We start from the raw sequence: 17,500 nt of genomic DNA, 5'->3' as shown, positions 1-17,500 counted from the left end.
CAAAAAATTATCAAACTCAAAATCAAGTATTTTTTATAGGGATAATTCAGGATTTTTTAAAACAAGGCAAGTCAGTTAAGAACAAATTGTAATTTACAATGACGGCCTGACCAATTGTGCGTCAACCTATGGGACTCCCAATCACAGCCAGATGTGATACAGCCTGGATTCGAACCAGTGATGCTTATTTCACTGAGATGCAGTGCCTTAGACCACTGCGCCACTCTCCCGAGCCCTTCTTTCAAACCACACGCAGAGACATAACAATGGTTACCACGAGTTCATCTGGCTCTGGGGGACTAGATAAAGGGCCTTACTGCCAAAATCACCAAGTATCCCTTTAATAAACTAAACTAACCGAACCGACCTCAAAAAGCACTAATCACTCAGCACTGGTATATGTGTGTGTCTGTGTAGTGGTAACAGTCCTTACATATTGTCATATAAGTGACTTGGGTGATTTGGCCGTTCTGGGGCTGGTTACACACTGTCCAGCTTAGACAAAATCAGCATCAAACATCATCCAAACAGAGACAATGAATGAGTTGTTCAGTTTGTGCTACAGCCCCTCCGTTGAAATACAAAAAGCATTTTGCCTTTCCGTCCACTAGGCTACACAGATGAATTGTCTTGATATTATGACATCTGGATCATTCCTCTATTGTTTTTATGACTTAAAAGAGCCCTGCTACTGAGGCCCTGAGAGTTCTCTGGGGAAGGCCCTGAGCATTCTCTGGGGAAAGCCCTGAGAGTTCTCTGGGGAAGGCCCTGAGTGTTCTCTGGGGAAGGCCCTGAGTGTTCTCTGGGGAAAGCCCTGAGAGTTCTCTGGGGAAAGCCCTGAGAGTTCTCTGGGGAAGGCCCTGAGTGTTCTCTGGGGAAGGCCCTGAGCATTCTCTGGGGAAGGCCCTGAGAGTTCTCTGGGGAAAGCCCTGAGAGTTCTCTGGGGAAAGCCCTGAGAAATCCCTGAGTGTTCTCTAGGGAAGGCCCTGAGAGATCTCTGGGGAAGGCCCTGAGAGATCTCTGGGGAAGGCCCTGAGAGTTCTCTGGGGAAGGCCCTGAGAGTTCTCTGGGGAAGGCCCTGAGTGTTCTCTGGGGAAGGCCCTGAGAGTACTGCTGCTGGGGAAGGCGCTGAGAGTTCTCTGGGGAAGGCCCTGAGAGATCTCTGGGGAAGGCGCTGAGAGTTCTCTGGGGAAGGCCCTGAGAGCCCTGCTGCTGAGGCCCTGAGAATTCTCTGGGGAAGGACCTGAGTGTTCTCTGGGGAAGGCCCTGAGAGCCCTGCTGCTGAGGCCCTGCCAGTTCTCTGGGGAAGGACCTGAGTGTTCTCTGGGGAAGGCCCTGAGTGTTCTCTGTGGAAGGCCCTGAGTGTTCTCTGGGGAAGGCCCTGAGTGTTCTCTAGGAAGGCCCTGAGAGAGTGTATACTGAAGGTCTGGGAAGGCTCTGCTCTATTCTACTCTTCTACTCTGTTGTCCTCTACTCTATTCTACTCTACTCTACAGTCTGAATGGCTTGTACAACTCTTAGACACACAGAGGGATAGAGAAATGTTTAAAAAAGGGAAGACTGATAAAGAGATCAACGATTGATTTACTAGAGAGGAGACAAACCCTTTCACCAGGATACTTGAGCTTGGTTTTCTGAGCAGGCAGTGGATGTGCCCTCCGTGTGGAGACCCTAGTGCATCCACAGCATTTAAAGGCCCCTCTCCTCTTCTCTGCATTGTGTGGAGACCCTAGTGCATCCACAGCATTTAAAGGTCCCTCTCCTCTTCTCTGCATTGTGTGGAGACCCTAGTGCATCCACAGCATTTAAGGCCCCTCTCCTCTTCTCTGCATTGTGTGGAGACCCTAGTGCATCCACAGCATTTAAAGGTCCCTCTCCTCTTCTCTGCATTGTGTGGAGACCCTAGTGCATCCACAGCATTTAAAGGTCCCTCTCCTCTTCTCTGCATTGTGTAGAGACCCTAGTGCATCCACAGCATTTAAAGGTCCCTCTCCTCTTCTTTGCATTGTGTGGAGAACAATACCCCCAGACAGATGGACAACCACACAAACTCCTATAAGACTCTCAGGGGGAGCAACAAGTCTGGAAGCCAGGTCAGGGATGACTCAAATCAAAACAGAATGTCAGTGCTTTGCTTTCCAAGTTGCAGAAATAAGCCTAATCCACTGTTGGAATCCAAGTTGGAAAAAGAGTGGGAAGAGACCCCCACTACAAACCCTGACCCCTCTCCACCCAAACCCCAACTTCCTATATCTCATTTCTGTAATACAAGGGGTGTTATAGTTATAGAGAAATGTCTGACTCAAGGTCTGACTTGACTCAAACGAAAACAGAAAGTGTTCCCAGAAAGTTCCAGTCTATTCTTGGCACCTGGGAGAATGAGAGCAGGCTGTAGAGCAGCAAGAGGAAATGACTGTTCAGTTAAACCAGGACGAGGTACCTCCTAAACCATTCAACAACACTTCCTGAAGATAGAAACAACAACCAGTTCCAGATGGTTCACTCTTCATTGATGACGAATCTCCATGGTTGGCAGGCGACTACAGTGCAACCATTATATGAGCCTAAATATTCTGATGTGCAACCTGGAACTGAATTTAGGAGCAGCAGTGTGCGGCAGGTAGCCTAGTGGTTAGAGGCAGGTAGCCTAGTGGTTAGAGGCAGGTAGCCTAGTGGTTAGAGGCAGGTAGCCTAGTGGTTCGAGTCAGGTAGCCTAGTGGTTAGAGGCAGGTAGCCTCGTGGTTAGAGGCAGGTAGCCTAGTGGTTAGAGGCAGGTAGCCTTGTGGTTAGAGGCAGGTAGCCTAGTGGTTAGAGGCAGGTAGCCTAGTGGTTAGAGGCAGGTAGCCTAGTGGTTCGAGGCAGGTAGCCTAGTGGTTAGAGGCAGGTAGCCTAGTGGTTAGAGGCAGGTAGCCTAGTGGTTAGAGGCAGGTAGCCTAGTGGTTAGAGGCAGGTAGCCTAGTGGTTAGAGGCAGGTAGCCTAGTGGTTAGAGGCAGGTAGCCTAGTGGTTAGAGGAAGGTAGTCTAGTGGTTCGAGTCAGGTAGCGTTGTGGTTAGAGGCAGGTAGCCTAGTGGTTAGAGGCAGGTAGCCTAGTGGTTAGAGGCAGGTAGCCTAGTGGTACGAGGCAGGTAGCCTAGTGGTACGAGGCAGGTAGCCTAGTGGTTAGAGGCAGGTAGCCTAGTGGTTAGAGGCAGGTAGCCTAGTGGTTAGAGGCAGGTAGCCTAGTGGTTAGAGGCAGGTAGCCTAGTGGTTAGAGGCAGGTAGCCTTGTGGTTAGAGGCAGGTAGCGTTGTGGTTAGAGGCAGGTAGCCTAGTGGTTAGAGGCAGGTAGCCTAGTGGTTAGAGGCAGGTAGCCTAGTGGTTAGAGGAAGGTAGTCTAGTGGTTCGAGTCAGGTAGCCTAGTGGTTAGAGGCAGGTAGCCTAGTGGTTAGAGGCAGGTAGCCTAGTGGTTAGAGGAAGGTAGTCTAGTGGTTCGAGTCAGGTAGCCTAGTGGTTAGAGGCAGGTAGCCTAGTGGTTAGAGGCAGGTAGCCTAGTGGTTAGAGCGTTGGGCCAGTAACCGAAAGGTTGCAAGATCGAATCGCCGAGCTGAAAAGGCAGTTAACCCACTGTTCCTTGGCTGCCATTGAAAATAAGAATTTGTTCTTATTAACTGACTTACCTAGTTAAATAAATAAAAATGTGAGATTATAGCTTTATTACCTCAAATATTTGTCATTGTGTTCCTACATTTTTATTATTGTAAATATGTATATATTATTATTATTATTGTCTTTATTATTGTAAATATGTATATATTATTTTTGTTATTTTTATTATTGTAAATATGTATATATTATTATTATTATTGTCTTTATTATTGTAAATATGTATATATTATTTTTGTTATTGGTTTTATTATTGTAAATATGTATATATTATTATTATTATTGGTTCTATTATTGTAAATATGTATATATTATTATTAATGTTTTTATTATTTTAAATATGTATATATTATTATCGGTTTTATTATTGTAAATATGTATATATTATTATTGGTTTTATTGTTGTCAATGTGTATATTATTACTGTTGTTTTTATTATTGTAAATATGTCTATATTATTACTGGTGTTTTTATTATTGTAAATATGTATATATTATTACTGGTGTTTTTATTATTGTAAATATGTGTATATTATTACTGTAAATATGTCTAGATTATTACTGTTGTTTTTATTATTGTAAATATGTATATATTATTACTGTTGTTTTTATTATTGTAAATATGTCTATATTATTATTGTAAATATGTCTATATTATTACTGGTGTTTTTATTATTGTAAATATGTAAATATTATTACTGGTGTTTTTATTATTGTAAATATGTCTATATTATTACTGGTGTTTTTATTATTGTAAATATGTATATATTATTATTGTAAATATGTCTATATTATTACTGGTGTTTTTATTATTGTAAATATGTATATATTATTATTGTAAATATGTCTATATTATTACTGGTGTTTTTATTATTGTAAATATGTCTATATTATTACTGTTGTTTTTATTATTGTAAATATGTCTATATTATTACTGTTGTTTTTATTATTGTAAATATGTCTATATTATTACTGTTGTTTTTATTATTGTAAATATGTCTATATTATTACTGGTGTTTTTATTATTGTAAATATGTCTATATTATTACTGTTGTTTTTATTATTGTAAATATGTCTATATTATTACTGTTGTTTTTATTATTGTAAATATGTCTATATTATTACTGGTGTTTTTATTATTGTAAATATGTCTATATTATTACTGGTGTTTGTATTATTGTAAATATGTCTATATTATTACTGGTGTTTTTATTATTGTAAATATCTATATATTATTACTGGTGTTTTTATTATTGTAAATATGTATATATTATTACTGGTGTTTTTATTATTGTAAATATGTCTATATTATTACTGGTGTTTTTATTATTGTAAATATGTATATATTATTACTGGTGTTTATATTATTGCTTTTTTCACTTCTCTTTTTGACCTGTTGGAGCTTTTAAGCATTTCACTGAACCCTGCAATTTTATCATGTGACTAATAAACTCATCTAATCTAAAATGTTTGAAATGTTTCGCTTTGCAAAGTTGGCCAGTTGTGGTAATGCACCTAAAGGGAGAGTAAAACTGTGGTCTCTTCTTAGTCCAGCCAAAGTGCATGAACAGAGGAACAAACCTGATTTATGTGAGAATTTATGAGAAGCATTCAGCAACTCTGGAGGACAACGGAATAGAGCAGAATAAACCTAGTCTTTTCTTTCTTTCTTTCTTTCTTTCTTTCTTTCTTTCTTTCTTTCTTTCTGCCTCTCTGTCTTTCTGCCTCTCTGCCTCTCTGTCTTTCTGCCTCTCTGTCTTTCTGCCTCTCTGTCTTTCTGCCTCTCTGTCTTTCTGCCTCTCTGTCTTTCTGCCTCTCTGTCTTTCTGCCTCTCTGTCTTTCTGCCTCTCTGCCTCTCTGTCTTTCTGTCTTTCTGCCTCTCTGTCTTTCTGCCTCTCTGTCTTTCTGCCTCTCTGTCTTTCTGCCTCTCTGTCTTTCTGCCTCTCTGTCTTTCTGCCTCTCTGTCTTTCTGCCTCTCTGTCTTTCTGCCTCTCTGTCTTTCTGCCTCTCTGCCTCTCTGTCTTTCTGCCTCTCTGTCTTTCTGCCTCTCTGTCTTTCTGCCTCTCTGTCTTTCTGCCTCTCTGTCTTTCTGCCTCTCTGTCTTTCTGCCTCTCTGTCTTTCTGCCTCTCTGTCTTTCTGCCTCTCTGTCTTTCTGCCTCTCTGTCTTTCTGCCTCTCTGTCTTTCTGCCTCTCTGTCTTTCTGCCTCTCTGTCTTTCTGCCTCTCTGTCTTTCTGCCTCTCTGTCTTTCTGCCTCTCTGCCTCTGTCTTTCTGCCTCTCTGTCTTTCTGCCTCTCTGTCTTTCTGCCTCTCTGTCTTTCTGCCTCTCTGTCTTTCTGCCTCTCTGTCTCTCTGCCTCTCTGTCTCTCTGCCTCTCTGTCTCTCTGCCTCTCTGTCTTTCTGTCTTTCTGCCTCTCTGTCTTTCTGCCTCTCTGTCTTTCTGCCTCTCTGTCTTTCTGCCTCTCTGTCTTTCTGCCTCTCTGCCTCTCTGTCTTTCTGCCTCTCTGTCTTTCTGCCTCTCTGCCTCTCTGTCTTTCTGCCTCTCTGTCTTTCTGCCTCTCTGTCTTTCTGCCTCTCTGCCTCTCTGTCTTTCTGCCTCTCTGTCTTTCTGTCTTTCTGTCTCTCTGTCTTTCTGCCTCTCTGTCTTTCTGTCTCTCTGTCTTTCTGCCTCTCTGTCTTTCTGCCTCTCTGTCTTTCTGCCTCTCTGTCTTTCTGCCTCTCTGTCTTTCTGCCTCTCTGCCTCTCTGTCTTTCTGCCTCTCTGTCTTTCTGCCTCTCTGTCTTTCTGCCTCTCTGTCTTTCTGCCTCTCTGCCTCTCTGTCTTTCTGCCTCTCTGTCTTTCTGCCTCTCTGCCTCTCTGTCTTTCTGTCTCTCTGTCTTTCTGCCTCTCTGTCTTTCTGTCTCTCTGTCTTTCTGTCTCTCTGTCTTTCTGTCTCTCTGTCTTTCTGCCTCTCTGCCTTTCTGTCTCTCTGTCTTTCTGCCTCTCTGTCTTTCTGCCTTTCTGCCTCTCTGCCTCTCTGCCTCTCTGTCTTTCTGCCTCTCTGTCTTTCTGCCTCTCTGTCTCTCTGCCTCTCTGTCTTTCTGCCTCTCTGTCTCTCTGCCTCTCTGTCTTTCTGCCTCTCTGCCTCTCTGTCTTTCTGCCTCTCTGTCTTTCTGCCTCTCTGCCTCTCTGTCTTTCTGCCTCTCTGCCTCTCTGTCTTTCTGCCTCTCTGTCTTTCTGCCTCTCTGTCTTTCTGCCTCTCTGTCTTTCTGCCTCTCTGTCTCTCTGTCTTTCTGCCTCTCTGTCTTTCTGCCTGTCTGCCTCTCTGTCTCTCTGTCTTTCTGCCTCTCTGCCTCTCTGTCTTTCTGCCTCTCTGTCTCTCTGTCTTTCTGCCTCTCTGTCTCTCTGTCTTTCTGCCTCTCTGTCTTTCTGCCTCTCTGCCTCTCTGTCTTTCTGCCTCTCTGTCTTTCTGCCTCTCTGTCTTTCTGCCTCTCTGTCTTTCTGTCTCTCTGTCTTTCTGCCTCTCTGTCTTTCTGCCTCTCTGTCTTTCTGCCTCTCTGCCTCTCTGTCTTTCTGCCTCTCTGCCTTTCTGCCTCTCTGTCTTTCTGTCTCTCTGCCTCTCTGTCTCTCTGTCTTTCTGCCTCTCTGCCTCTCTGTCTTTCTGCCTCTCTGTCTTTCTGCCTGTCTGCCTCTCTGTCTTTCTGCCTCTCTGTCTTTCTGCCTCTCTGTCTTTCTGCCTCTCTGTCTCTCTGTCTTTCTGCCTCTGTCTTTCTGCCTCTCTGCCTTTCTGCCTCTCTGCCTCTCTGTCTTTCTGCCTCTCTGCCTCTCTGCCTCTCTGCCTCTCTGCCTCTCTGCCTCTCTGTCTTTCTGCCTCTCTGTCTTTCTGCCTCTCTGTCTTTCTGCCTCTCTGTCTTTCTGCCTCTCTGTCTTTCTGCCTCTCTGTCTTTCTGCCTCTCTGTCTTTCTGCCTCTCTGTCTTTCTGCCTCTCTGCCTCTCTGTCTTTCTGCCTCTCTGCCTCTCTGTCTTTCTGCCTCTCTGTCTCTCTGTCTTTCTGCCTCTCTGCCTCTCTGTCTTTCTGCCTCTCTGTCTTTCTGCCTCTCTGCCTCTCTGTCTTTCTGCCTCTCTGTCTTTCTGCCTCTGTGTCTTTCTGCCTCTGTGTCTTTCTGCCTCTGTGTCTTTCTGCCTCTGTCTTTCAGCCTCTGTGTCTTTCTGCCTCTGTGTCTTTCTGCCTCTGTGTCTTTCTGCCTCTGTGTCTTTCTGCCTCTGTGTCTTTCTGCCTCTGTGTCTTTCTGCCTCTGTGTCTTTCTGCCTCTGTGTCTTTCTGCCTCTGTGTCTTTCTGCCTCTGTGTCTTTCTGCCTCTGTGTCTTTCTGCCTCTGTGTCTTTCTGCCTCTCTGCCTCTGTCTTTCTGCCTCTCTGCCTTTCTGCCTCTCTGTCTTTCTGCCTCTCTGCCTCTCTGTCTCTCTGTCTTTCTGCCTCTCTGCCTCTCTGTCTTTCTGCCTCTCTGTCTTTCTGCCTGTCTGCCTCTCTGTCTTTCTGTCTTTCTGCCTCTCTGTCTTTCTGCCTCTCTGTCTCTCTGTCTTTCTGCCTCTCTGTCTCTCTGTCTTTCTGCCTCTCTGTCTTTCTGCCTGTCTGTCTTTCTGCCTCTCTGTCCTTCTGCCTGTCTGCCTCTCTGTCTCTCTGTCTTTCTGCCTCTCTGTCTTTCTGCCTCTCTGCCTCTCTGCCTGTCTGCCTCTCTGTCTTTCTGCCTCTCTGTCTTTCTGCCTCTCTGTCTGTCTGCCTCTCTGCCTCTCTGCCTCTCTGTCTTTCTGCCTCTCTGCCTCTCTGTCTTTCTGCCTCTCTGTCTTTCTGCCTCTCTGTCTTTCTGCCTCTCTGCCTCTCTGTCTTTCTGCCTCTCTGTCTTTTTGCCTCTCTGTCTCTTTTGCCTCTCTGCCTCTCTGTCTTTCTGCCTCTCTGTCTGTCTGCCTCTCTGCCTCTCTGTCTTTCTGCCTCTCTGCCTCTCTGTCTTTCTGCCTCTCTGTCTTTCTGCCTCTCTGCCTCTCTGTCTCTCTGTCTTTCTGCCTCTCTGCCTCTCTGTCTTTCTGCCTCTCTGTCCTTCTGCCTGTCTGCCTCTCTGTCTCTCTGTCTTTCTGCCTCTCTGTCTTTCTGCCTCTCTGCCTCTCTGCCTGTCAGCCTCTGTGTCTTTCTACCTCTTTGTCTGTCTGCCTCTCTGCCTCTCTGCCTCTCTGTCTTTCTGCCTCTCTGCCTTTCTGCCTCTCTGTCTTTCTGTCTTTCTGCCTCTCTGTCTTTCTGCCTCTCTGCCTCTCTGTCTTTTTGCCTCTCTGCCTCTCTGTCTTTCTGCCTCTCTGTCTTTCTGCCTCTCTGTCTTTCTGCCTCTCTCTTCAGATGTGAAAGAACTTGTAGGAGAACCCTCTGCTCTGACCATCTGCTGTTACCTGGAGGTCTCCAGCGATCCAACATGTGTGAAAACACATGGAAATGCAGCAATTGCTTCTACACTCATTAGCACAACAACACGAGGGCTAATTACTTTGGAGAGGACTGGAGACCTGCAACGTTGTGTCCGCTTCAACATTCCCCTGGAGGAGAAGACAACCTCACAGCTGCATAACATCCCAAAGCAAGGTGAGGGTGAGGCATATACTATTCTGGGTGAATCCTATTAAACAACTCTGCGATCGAAAAAGCTGATAAGTAAAAATAGGCCACGCAGGGTCCTCCTGAGGACAACGACTTGCTGACTGTTGGCTGGCTGGCCGTTCTCTAAAGGTCACCTGAAGTGTACGTGTGTCTACCAGACAGAATGGGTAGTGCCGAGGTCATGGTTTACTGTGTCTACCAGACAGAATGGGTAGTGCTGAGGTCATGGTTTACTGTGTCTACTAGACAGAATGGGTACTGCTGAGGTCATGGTTTACTGTGTCTACCAGACAGAATGGGTACTGCTGAGGTCATGGTTTACTGTGTCTACCAGACAGAATGGGTACTGCTGAGGTCATGGTTTACTGTGTCTACCAGACAGAATGGGTACTGCTGAGGTCATGGTTTACTGTGTCTACCAGACAGAATGGGTACTGCTGAGGTCATGGTTTACTGTGTCTACTAGACAGAATGGGTACTGCTGAGGTCATGGTTTACTGTGTCTACTAGACAGAATGGGTACTGCTGAGGTCATGGTTTACTGTGTCTACCAGACAGAATGGGTACTGCTGAGGTCATGGTTTACTGTGTCTACCAGACAGAATGGGTAGTGCTGAGGTCATGGTTTACTGTGTCTACCAGACAGAATGGGTACTGCTGAGGTCATGGTTTACTGTGTCTACCAGACAGAATGGGTACTGCTGAGGTCATGGTTTACTGTGTCTACTAGACAGAATGGGTAGTGCCGAGGTCATGGTTTACTGTGTCTACTAGACAGAATGGGTAGTGCTGAGGTCATGGTTTACTGTGTCTACTAGACAGAATGGGTACTGCTGAGGTCATGGTTTACTGTGTCTACCAGACAGAATGGGTACTGCTGAGGTCATGGTTTACTGTGTCTACCAGACAGAATGGGTACTGCTGAGGTCATGGTTTACTGTGTCTACCAGACAGAATGGGTACTGCTGAGGTCATGGTTTACTGTGTCTACCAGACAGAATGGGTACTGCTGAGGTCATGGTTTACTGTGTCTACTAGACAGAATGGGTACTGCTGAGGTCATGGTTTACTGTGTCTACCAGACAGAATGGGTAGTGCTGAGGTCATGGTTTACTGTGTCTACCAGACAGAATGGGTACTGCTGAGGTCATGGTTTACTGTGTCTACCAGACAGAATGGGTACTGCTGAGGTCATGGTTTACTGTGTCTACCAGACAGAATGGGTACTGCTGAGGTCATGGTTTACTGTGTCTACTAGACAGAATGGGTACTGCTGAGGTCATGGTTTACTGTGTCTACTAGACAGAATGGGTACTGCTGAGGTCATGGTTTACTGTGTCTACTAGACAGAATGGGTACTGCTGAGGTCATGGTTTACTGTGTCTACCAGACAGAATGGGTACTGCTGAGGTCATGGTTTACTGTGTCTACTAGACAGAATGGGTAGTGCTGAGGTCATGGTTTACTGTGTCTACCAGACAGAATGGGTACTGCTGAGGTCATGGTTTACTGTGTCTACCAGACAGAATGGGTAGTGCTGAGGTCATGGTTTACTGTGTCTACCAGACAGAATGGGTAGTGCTGAGGTCATGGTTTACTGTGTCTACCAGACAGAATGGGTAGTGCTGAGGTCATGGTTTACTGTGTCTACTAGACAGAATGGGTACTGCTGAGGTCATGGTTTACTGTGTCTACCAGACAGAATGGGTACTGCTGAGGTCATGGTTTACTGTGTCTACCAGACAGAATGGGTAGTGCTGAGGTCATGGTTTACTGTGTCTACCAGACAGAATGGGTAGTGCTGAGGTCATGGTTTACTGTGTCTACTAGACAGAATGGGTACTGCTGAGGTCATGGTTTACTGTGTCTACCAGACAGAATGGGTAGTGCTGAGGTCATGGTTTACTGTGTCTACCAGACAGAATGGGTACTGCTGAGGTCATGGTTTACTGTGTCTACCAGACAGAATGGGTAGTGCTGAGGTCATGGTTTACTGTGTCTACTAGACAGAATGGGTACTGCTGAGGTCATGGTTTACTGTGTCTACCAGACAGAATGGGTAGTGCTGAGGTCATGGTTTACTGTGTCTACCAGACAGAATGGGTACTGCTGAGGTCATGGTTTACTGTGTCTACCAGACAGAATGGGTACTGCTGAGGTCATGGTTTACTGTGTCTACCAGACAGAATGGGTAGTGCTGAGGTCATGGTTTACTGTGTCTACCAGACAGAATGGGTACTGCTGAGGTCATGGTTTACTGTGTCTACCAGACAGAATGGGTAGTGCTGAGGTCATGGTTTACTGTGTCTACCAGACAGAATGGGTACTGCTGAGGTCATGGTTTACTGTGTCTACCAGACAGAATGGGTAGTGCTGAGGTCATGGTTTACTGTGTCTACCAGACAGAATGGGTAGTGCTGAGGTCATGGTTTACTGTGTCTACCAGACAGAATGGGTAGTGCTGAGGTCATGGTTTACTGTGTCTACCAGACAGAATGGGTAGTGCTGAGGTCATGGTTTACTGTGTCTACCAGACAGAATGGGTACTGCTGAGGTCATGGTTTACTGTGTCTACCAGACAGAATGGGTACTGCTGAGGTCATGGTTTACTGTGTCTACCAGACAGAATGGGTACTGCTGAGGTCATGGTTTACTGTGTCTACCAGACAGAATGGGTACTGCTGAGGTCATGGTTTACTGTGTCTACTAGACAGAATGGGTACTGCTGAGGTCATGGTTTACTGTGTCTACTAGACAGAATGGGTACTGCTGAGGTCATGGTTTACTGTGTCTACTAGACAGAATGGGTAGTGCTGAGGTCATGGTTTACTGTGTCTACCAGACAGAATGGGTATTGCTGACGTCATGTTTACTGCATGCAGTTAGCCAATCAGAGACTGGTCACGACTGGTCATTATCTCTCGCTCTCATGTCATCACAGCCAGAGATCGATGTGATCATCTGCTACACTCATCAAAACCATGGTGTTTATAGACCACAAAGGACAGGGTCCTGAACGTTTTGTGGAGCTGCATGTTTATAGTGTATCACTTTAACTAAGCCTAGGCTATTCCCCCTGCTACATTTTTTTCTCTCACAATATAATGTCACCATGACGACTGATGACTGTCATCAATAGGTAACACACTGATATACTTAGATATACAGTACAGGGCCTTCAGAGAGTATTCAGACCCCTTCCCTTTTTCCACATTTTGTTACGTTACAGCCTTATTCTAAAATTCAATAAATAGTTTTTTCCCTCCGCAATCTACACACAATATACCATGACATCACAATACACCATAATGACATCACATTACACCATAATGACATCACAATACACCATAATGACATAACAATACACCATAATGACATCACAATACACCATAATGACATCACAATACACCATAATGACATCACAATACACCATAATGACAAAGCAAAAACAAGGTTTTTAGAACTTTTTGCAAAAGTATAAAACAAAAAAAACGGAAAAAAAATCACAGTTACATAAGTATTCAGACCCCTTTACTCAGTACTTTGTTGAAGCACCTTGACAGCAATTACATCCTCAAGTCTTTTTGGGTATGACGCTACAAGCTTGGCACACCAGTATTTGGGGAGTTTCTCCCATTCTTCTCTGGAGATCCTCTGAAACTCTGTCAGGTTGGATGGGGAGCGTTGCTGCACAGCTATTTTCAGGTCTCTCCAGAGATGTTAGATCAGGTTCAAGTCCGGGCCACTCAAGGACATTCAGAGACTTGTCCCAAAGCCACTCTTGCGTCGTCTTTGCTGTGAGCTTAGGATGGTTGTCCTGTCTGTTCATTTTCCCCTCGATCCTGGCTAGTCTCACTGCCGCTGAAAAACATCCCTACAGCATAACGCTGCAAGCACCATGCTTCACCCCAGGGATGGTGCCAGGTTTCCTCCAGACGTAACGCTTGGCATTTACAGATGGCATACAAGTTTGTTATTAAGGCACATGAAAGTTCACATCCCAGAAAGCATTTCTGACACACAAAAAAAATATTTTGATAAAATAAAATAAACATTCAAATGCCTCTCCTGTAAAGTAGTGATATGCGACATACACCTAGCTTCTTCATACTGGTCACATATTTTGTCTTGTCCATTCACCCTCTGCAAGGCACACACACACAATCCATGTCTCAATTGTCTCAAGGCTTAAAAATGATTCTTTAGCTAACCTGTCCCCTCCCCTTCATCTACACTGACTGAAGTGGATTTAAGTGACATCAATAAGTGATCATAGCTTTGACCTGAATTCAACTGATCTATGTCATGGAAACTGATGTGATTTATGTCATGGAAAGAGTGGGTGTTCTTAATGCTTTGTATACACAGTGTATATACAGTGCCTTCAGAAAGCATTCACACCCCTTGACCTTTCTATATTTTGTTGTGTTATAAAATGGGATTAAAACTGATTTGTCATTTTTTTGGTCAACGATTTACACAAAATAATCTGTAATCTCAAAGTGGAAGAAAAATGATAATATTTGTATTATTCACCTTAGATTCACCTTTGGCAGTGATTACAGCTGTGAGTCTTTCTGGGTAAGTCTCCAAGAGCTTTCCACACCTGGATTGTGCAACATTTGCCCATTTATTATTTTCTACATTCTTTGTCACATTAGTTGCTGATCAACCGTTTTCCAGTCTTATCATAGATGTTCAAGCAGATTTAAGTCAAAACTGTAACTCGGACACTCAGGAACATTCACTGCCTTTTTGGTAAGCAACTCCAGTGTAGATTTGCCTTTGAGTTTTAGGTTATTGTCCTACTGAAAGGGGAATTAATCTCCCAGTGTTTGAGGGACAGCAGAGTAAACCAGGTTTTCCTCTAGGATTTCGCTCTGTGCTTAGCTTCATTTATTTATTTATTTTATCCTGAAAAACTCCCCCGTCCTTAACGATTACAAGCATACCCATAACATAATGCAGCCACCCCTATGCTTGAAAATATGGAAAGTGGTACTCAGTAATATGTTGTATTGGACTTGCCCCAAACATAACACTTTGTATTCAGGACAAAAAGGTTAATTGCTTTGCCACATTTTTTGCAGTATTACTTTAGTGTCTTGTTGCAAACAGGATACATGTTTTGGAATATTTGTATTCTGTACATGCTTCCTTCTTTTCACTCTGTCATTTAGGTTAGTATTGTGGAGTTACTAGTATGTTATTGATCCATCCTCAGTTTTCTCCTATCACAGCCATTAAACTCTGTAGATGTTTTAAACTCACCGTTGGCCTCATGGTGCAATTCCTGAGTGATTTCTGTCCTCTCCAGCAACTGAGTTAAGAAGGACACCTGTATTTTTCCAGTTACTAGGTGAAATGATTCAAAGTGTAATTAATAAGTTCACCATGCTTAAATTTATATTAATTGTCCGTTTTTTAATTGTTTTACCCATCTACCAATAGGTGCCCTTCGTTGTGAGCACTGGAAAACCTCTCTGGTCTTTGTGGTTGAATCTGTGTGTAAAATTCCCTGCTTGACTAAGCAACTTTACAGATAATTGTATGTGTGCGGTACAGAGATGAGGTATGTTAACCACTATTATTGCACACAAAGTGAGTCCATGTAACTTATTATGTGACTTGTTGGCATGTTATTACTCCTGAACTTATTTAGGCTTGCCCATAACAAAGGGGTTGAATACTTATTGACGCAAAACATTTCAGCATAGGATTGTTTCGTTTTTTACAATTCAACTTTGACATTATGGGGTATTGTTCAACAGTGGCAATTTTTTGGGGAAAATGTCATCTATTTTAAATTCAGGCTGTAACACAAACCAATTAGGAAAAAGTTAAGGAGTGTGAATACTTTCTGAAGGGACTATATTACAGTACATATGGGATCACTTACAAATGTCCTTGTTTTTGAAAGAAATGCAAATTTTCTGTCCATTCAAATAACATCTAATCGATCAGAAATACAGTGTAGACATTGGTAATGTTGTAAATGACTATTGTAGCTGGAAACGGCTGATTTTTATGGAATATCTACACAGGTGTGAAAGCCTTTTGCAATTAGCACTGCTGAAAACTGTTGTGCTGATTAAAGAAGCAAAACACGAGTCTCAACGTCAACAGTGAAGAGGTGACTCCGGGTTGCTGGCCTTCCAGGCAGAGTTGCAGAGAAAAAGCCATATCTCAGACTGGCCAATAAAAAGAAAAGATTAAGATGGGAACAAGAACACAGACACTGGAACGAGGATCTCTGCCTAGAAGGCCAGCATCACAGAGTCGCCTCTTCCCTGTTGAAGTTGAGACTGGTGTTTTGCGGGTACTATTTAATGCAGCTGCCAGTTAAGGACTTGTGAGGTGTCTGTTCCTCAAACTAGACACTCTAATGTACTTGTCCTCTTGCTCAGTTGTGCACCGGGGCCTCCCACTCCTCTTTCTATTCTGGTTAGTGCCAGTTTGCGCTGTTCTGTGAAGGGAGTAGTACACATCGTTGTACGAGATCTTCAGTTTCTTGCCAATTTCTTCTGAACAGTAGTGTATATACTGTATAATATATAACGGTGATCATTTGGCTGACCAACAACCATCATATACAATTCTGAATAACATCCCATCACATGATTCTCTTCCCAACAGCCTGATTGGCAGAAGAACACATCACTCTGCAGCAGATTAAACATTCCATTCCTTCACAGAGCTCATAAAAGCCACTAATCAACACATATACATTCCCCGACTGTGTGAGATCGACGTTGATTTTCACACCTCTAAAACACTCAACTTTATGACAGCTCCCATAGGTATGTTATTACCTGAGCTTCTATTGGGAGGATGCTGTTTCAGATGTCTCATGAGGTAGGTAGTATTTTCTCCCCGTCAACTTGTGGGTGACCAACACTGTCTTCTCCCGTGGAAACATTCGGGCTTGTTGGAATCGACACAATAAGTAAAGTCTCCAACAGTTTCCTACCAGGAGATAGTACACTGGGAGAGAAGCCATGGCGCCTTATTTATATAAAAGATTGGAGAATGGTTGCCGGGTTTATTTTCCAACGGAAACAGTGTTGCAATAGTGCAATGGGCGAGTTCATTTTGCATGGCCCAGTGCCCTGGGTGGGCGGAGTTTGCACATTTAGGCAATTCCACCGGGCAATGCAAAACGAACTCACCAAATGAGAAAGCCTCACAATTCTGCTAATGTCATGCATGGATTTGATTGGACCTAACAAATAACGTTGAAGAAGCTATCAATACACACACACACACACACACACACACACACACACACACACACACACACACACACACACACACACACACACACACACACACACACACACACACACACACACACACACACACACACACACACACACACACACACACACACACACACACACACTGGTGACCACTCCGGTCATTCTGACCGTGTCAACCAGTGCGCTACCCTACCCCACTGTTCCCTCATACCCCTCCCTCATCTCTCTCTCTCTCCCTCCCTCCCTCCGCTTCACTGGCATCCAGGCCAAGCGTGGGGGCAATCCATCAAGCCTCCCCACTGATCATCACCGTTGGGATGAGAGAGAGACAGAAAGACAATGATAAAGAGAGAGAGAGAGAGACAATGATAAAGAGAGAGAGACAATGATAAAGAGAGAGAGACAATGATAAAGAGAGAGAGGGAGAGAGAGAGAATGGTAAAGAGAGAGAGCGAGAGAATGGTAAAAAGAGAGAGAGAGAGCAAGAAAATGATAGAGAGAAAGACAATGGTAAAGAGAAAGACAATGATAAAGAGAGAGAGACAATGATAAAGAGAGAGAGACAATGATAAAGAGAGAGAGACAATGATAAAGAGAGAGAGACAATGATAAAGAGAGAGAGACAAAGATAAAGAGAGAGAGACAATGATAAAGAAAGAGAGAGAGACAATGATAAAGAGAGAGAGAGAGAGAGAGACAATGATAAAGAGAGAGAGAGAGAGAGAATGATAAAGAGAGAGAGAGAGAGACAATGAACAATGATGAAGAGAGAGAGACAGAGAGAGAGAGAGAGAGACAGAGAAAGACAATGATAGAGAGAGAGAGAGATAATGATAAAGAGAGAGAGAGAGAATGATAAAGAGAGAGAGAGAGAGACAATGAACAATGATGAAGAGAGAGAGACAGAGAGAGAGAGAGAGAGACAGAGAAAGACAATGATAGAGAGAGAGAAAGATAATGATAAAGAGAGAGAGAGAGCGAGA

The 17,500-nt window shown here is 44.0% G+C and overlaps 2 protein-coding genes across 12 annotated transcripts in view; both read right to left on the bottom strand.

The window, feature by feature from the left end:
• LOC118381229 (coiled-coil domain-containing protein 85C-A-like) overlaps window positions 1–17,500 on the bottom strand; it is a 120,686-nt gene that overhangs the window by 60,656 nt on the left and 42,530 nt on the right. The gene's annotated exons all lie outside the window — the stretch shown is intronic.
• LOC127931438 (trichohyalin-like) lies at window positions 4,528–9,411 on the bottom strand. Of its 2 annotated transcripts, XM_052524163.1 has the most exons (5): window positions 8,063–9,110; window positions 7,611–7,650; window positions 7,061–7,204; window positions 6,877–6,956; window positions 4,528–6,796 (listed from the first exon to the last, which is right to left on the bottom strand). In XM_052524163.1, the coding sequence occupies exons 1-5, from the start codon at window positions 9,076–9,078 to the stop codon at window positions 5,293–5,295; spliced, it is 2,784 nt and encodes a 927-aa protein (XP_052380123.1). In that variant the 5' UTR covers window positions 9,079–9,110; the 3' UTR covers window positions 4,528–5,292. The 2 variants fall into 2 exon arrangements, with proteins under 2 accessions (XP_052380123.1, XP_052380124.1); XM_052524164.1 differs by lacking the exons at window positions 7,061–7,204; window positions 7,611–7,650 and having other exon boundaries at window positions 4,536–6,796; window positions 8,616–9,411.

Source organism: Oncorhynchus keta, chromosome 8 (genome assembly GCF_023373465.1).
Source record: "Oncorhynchus keta strain PuntledgeMale-10-30-2019 chromosome 8, Oket_V2, whole genome shotgun sequence".
Classification (NCBI taxonomy): Eukaryota; Metazoa; Chordata; class Actinopteri; order Salmoniformes; family Salmonidae; genus Oncorhynchus; species Oncorhynchus keta.
The sequence above is the reverse complement of the archived record's forward strand: the minus strand, read 5'-3'. Positions and strand labels throughout refer to the sequence as shown.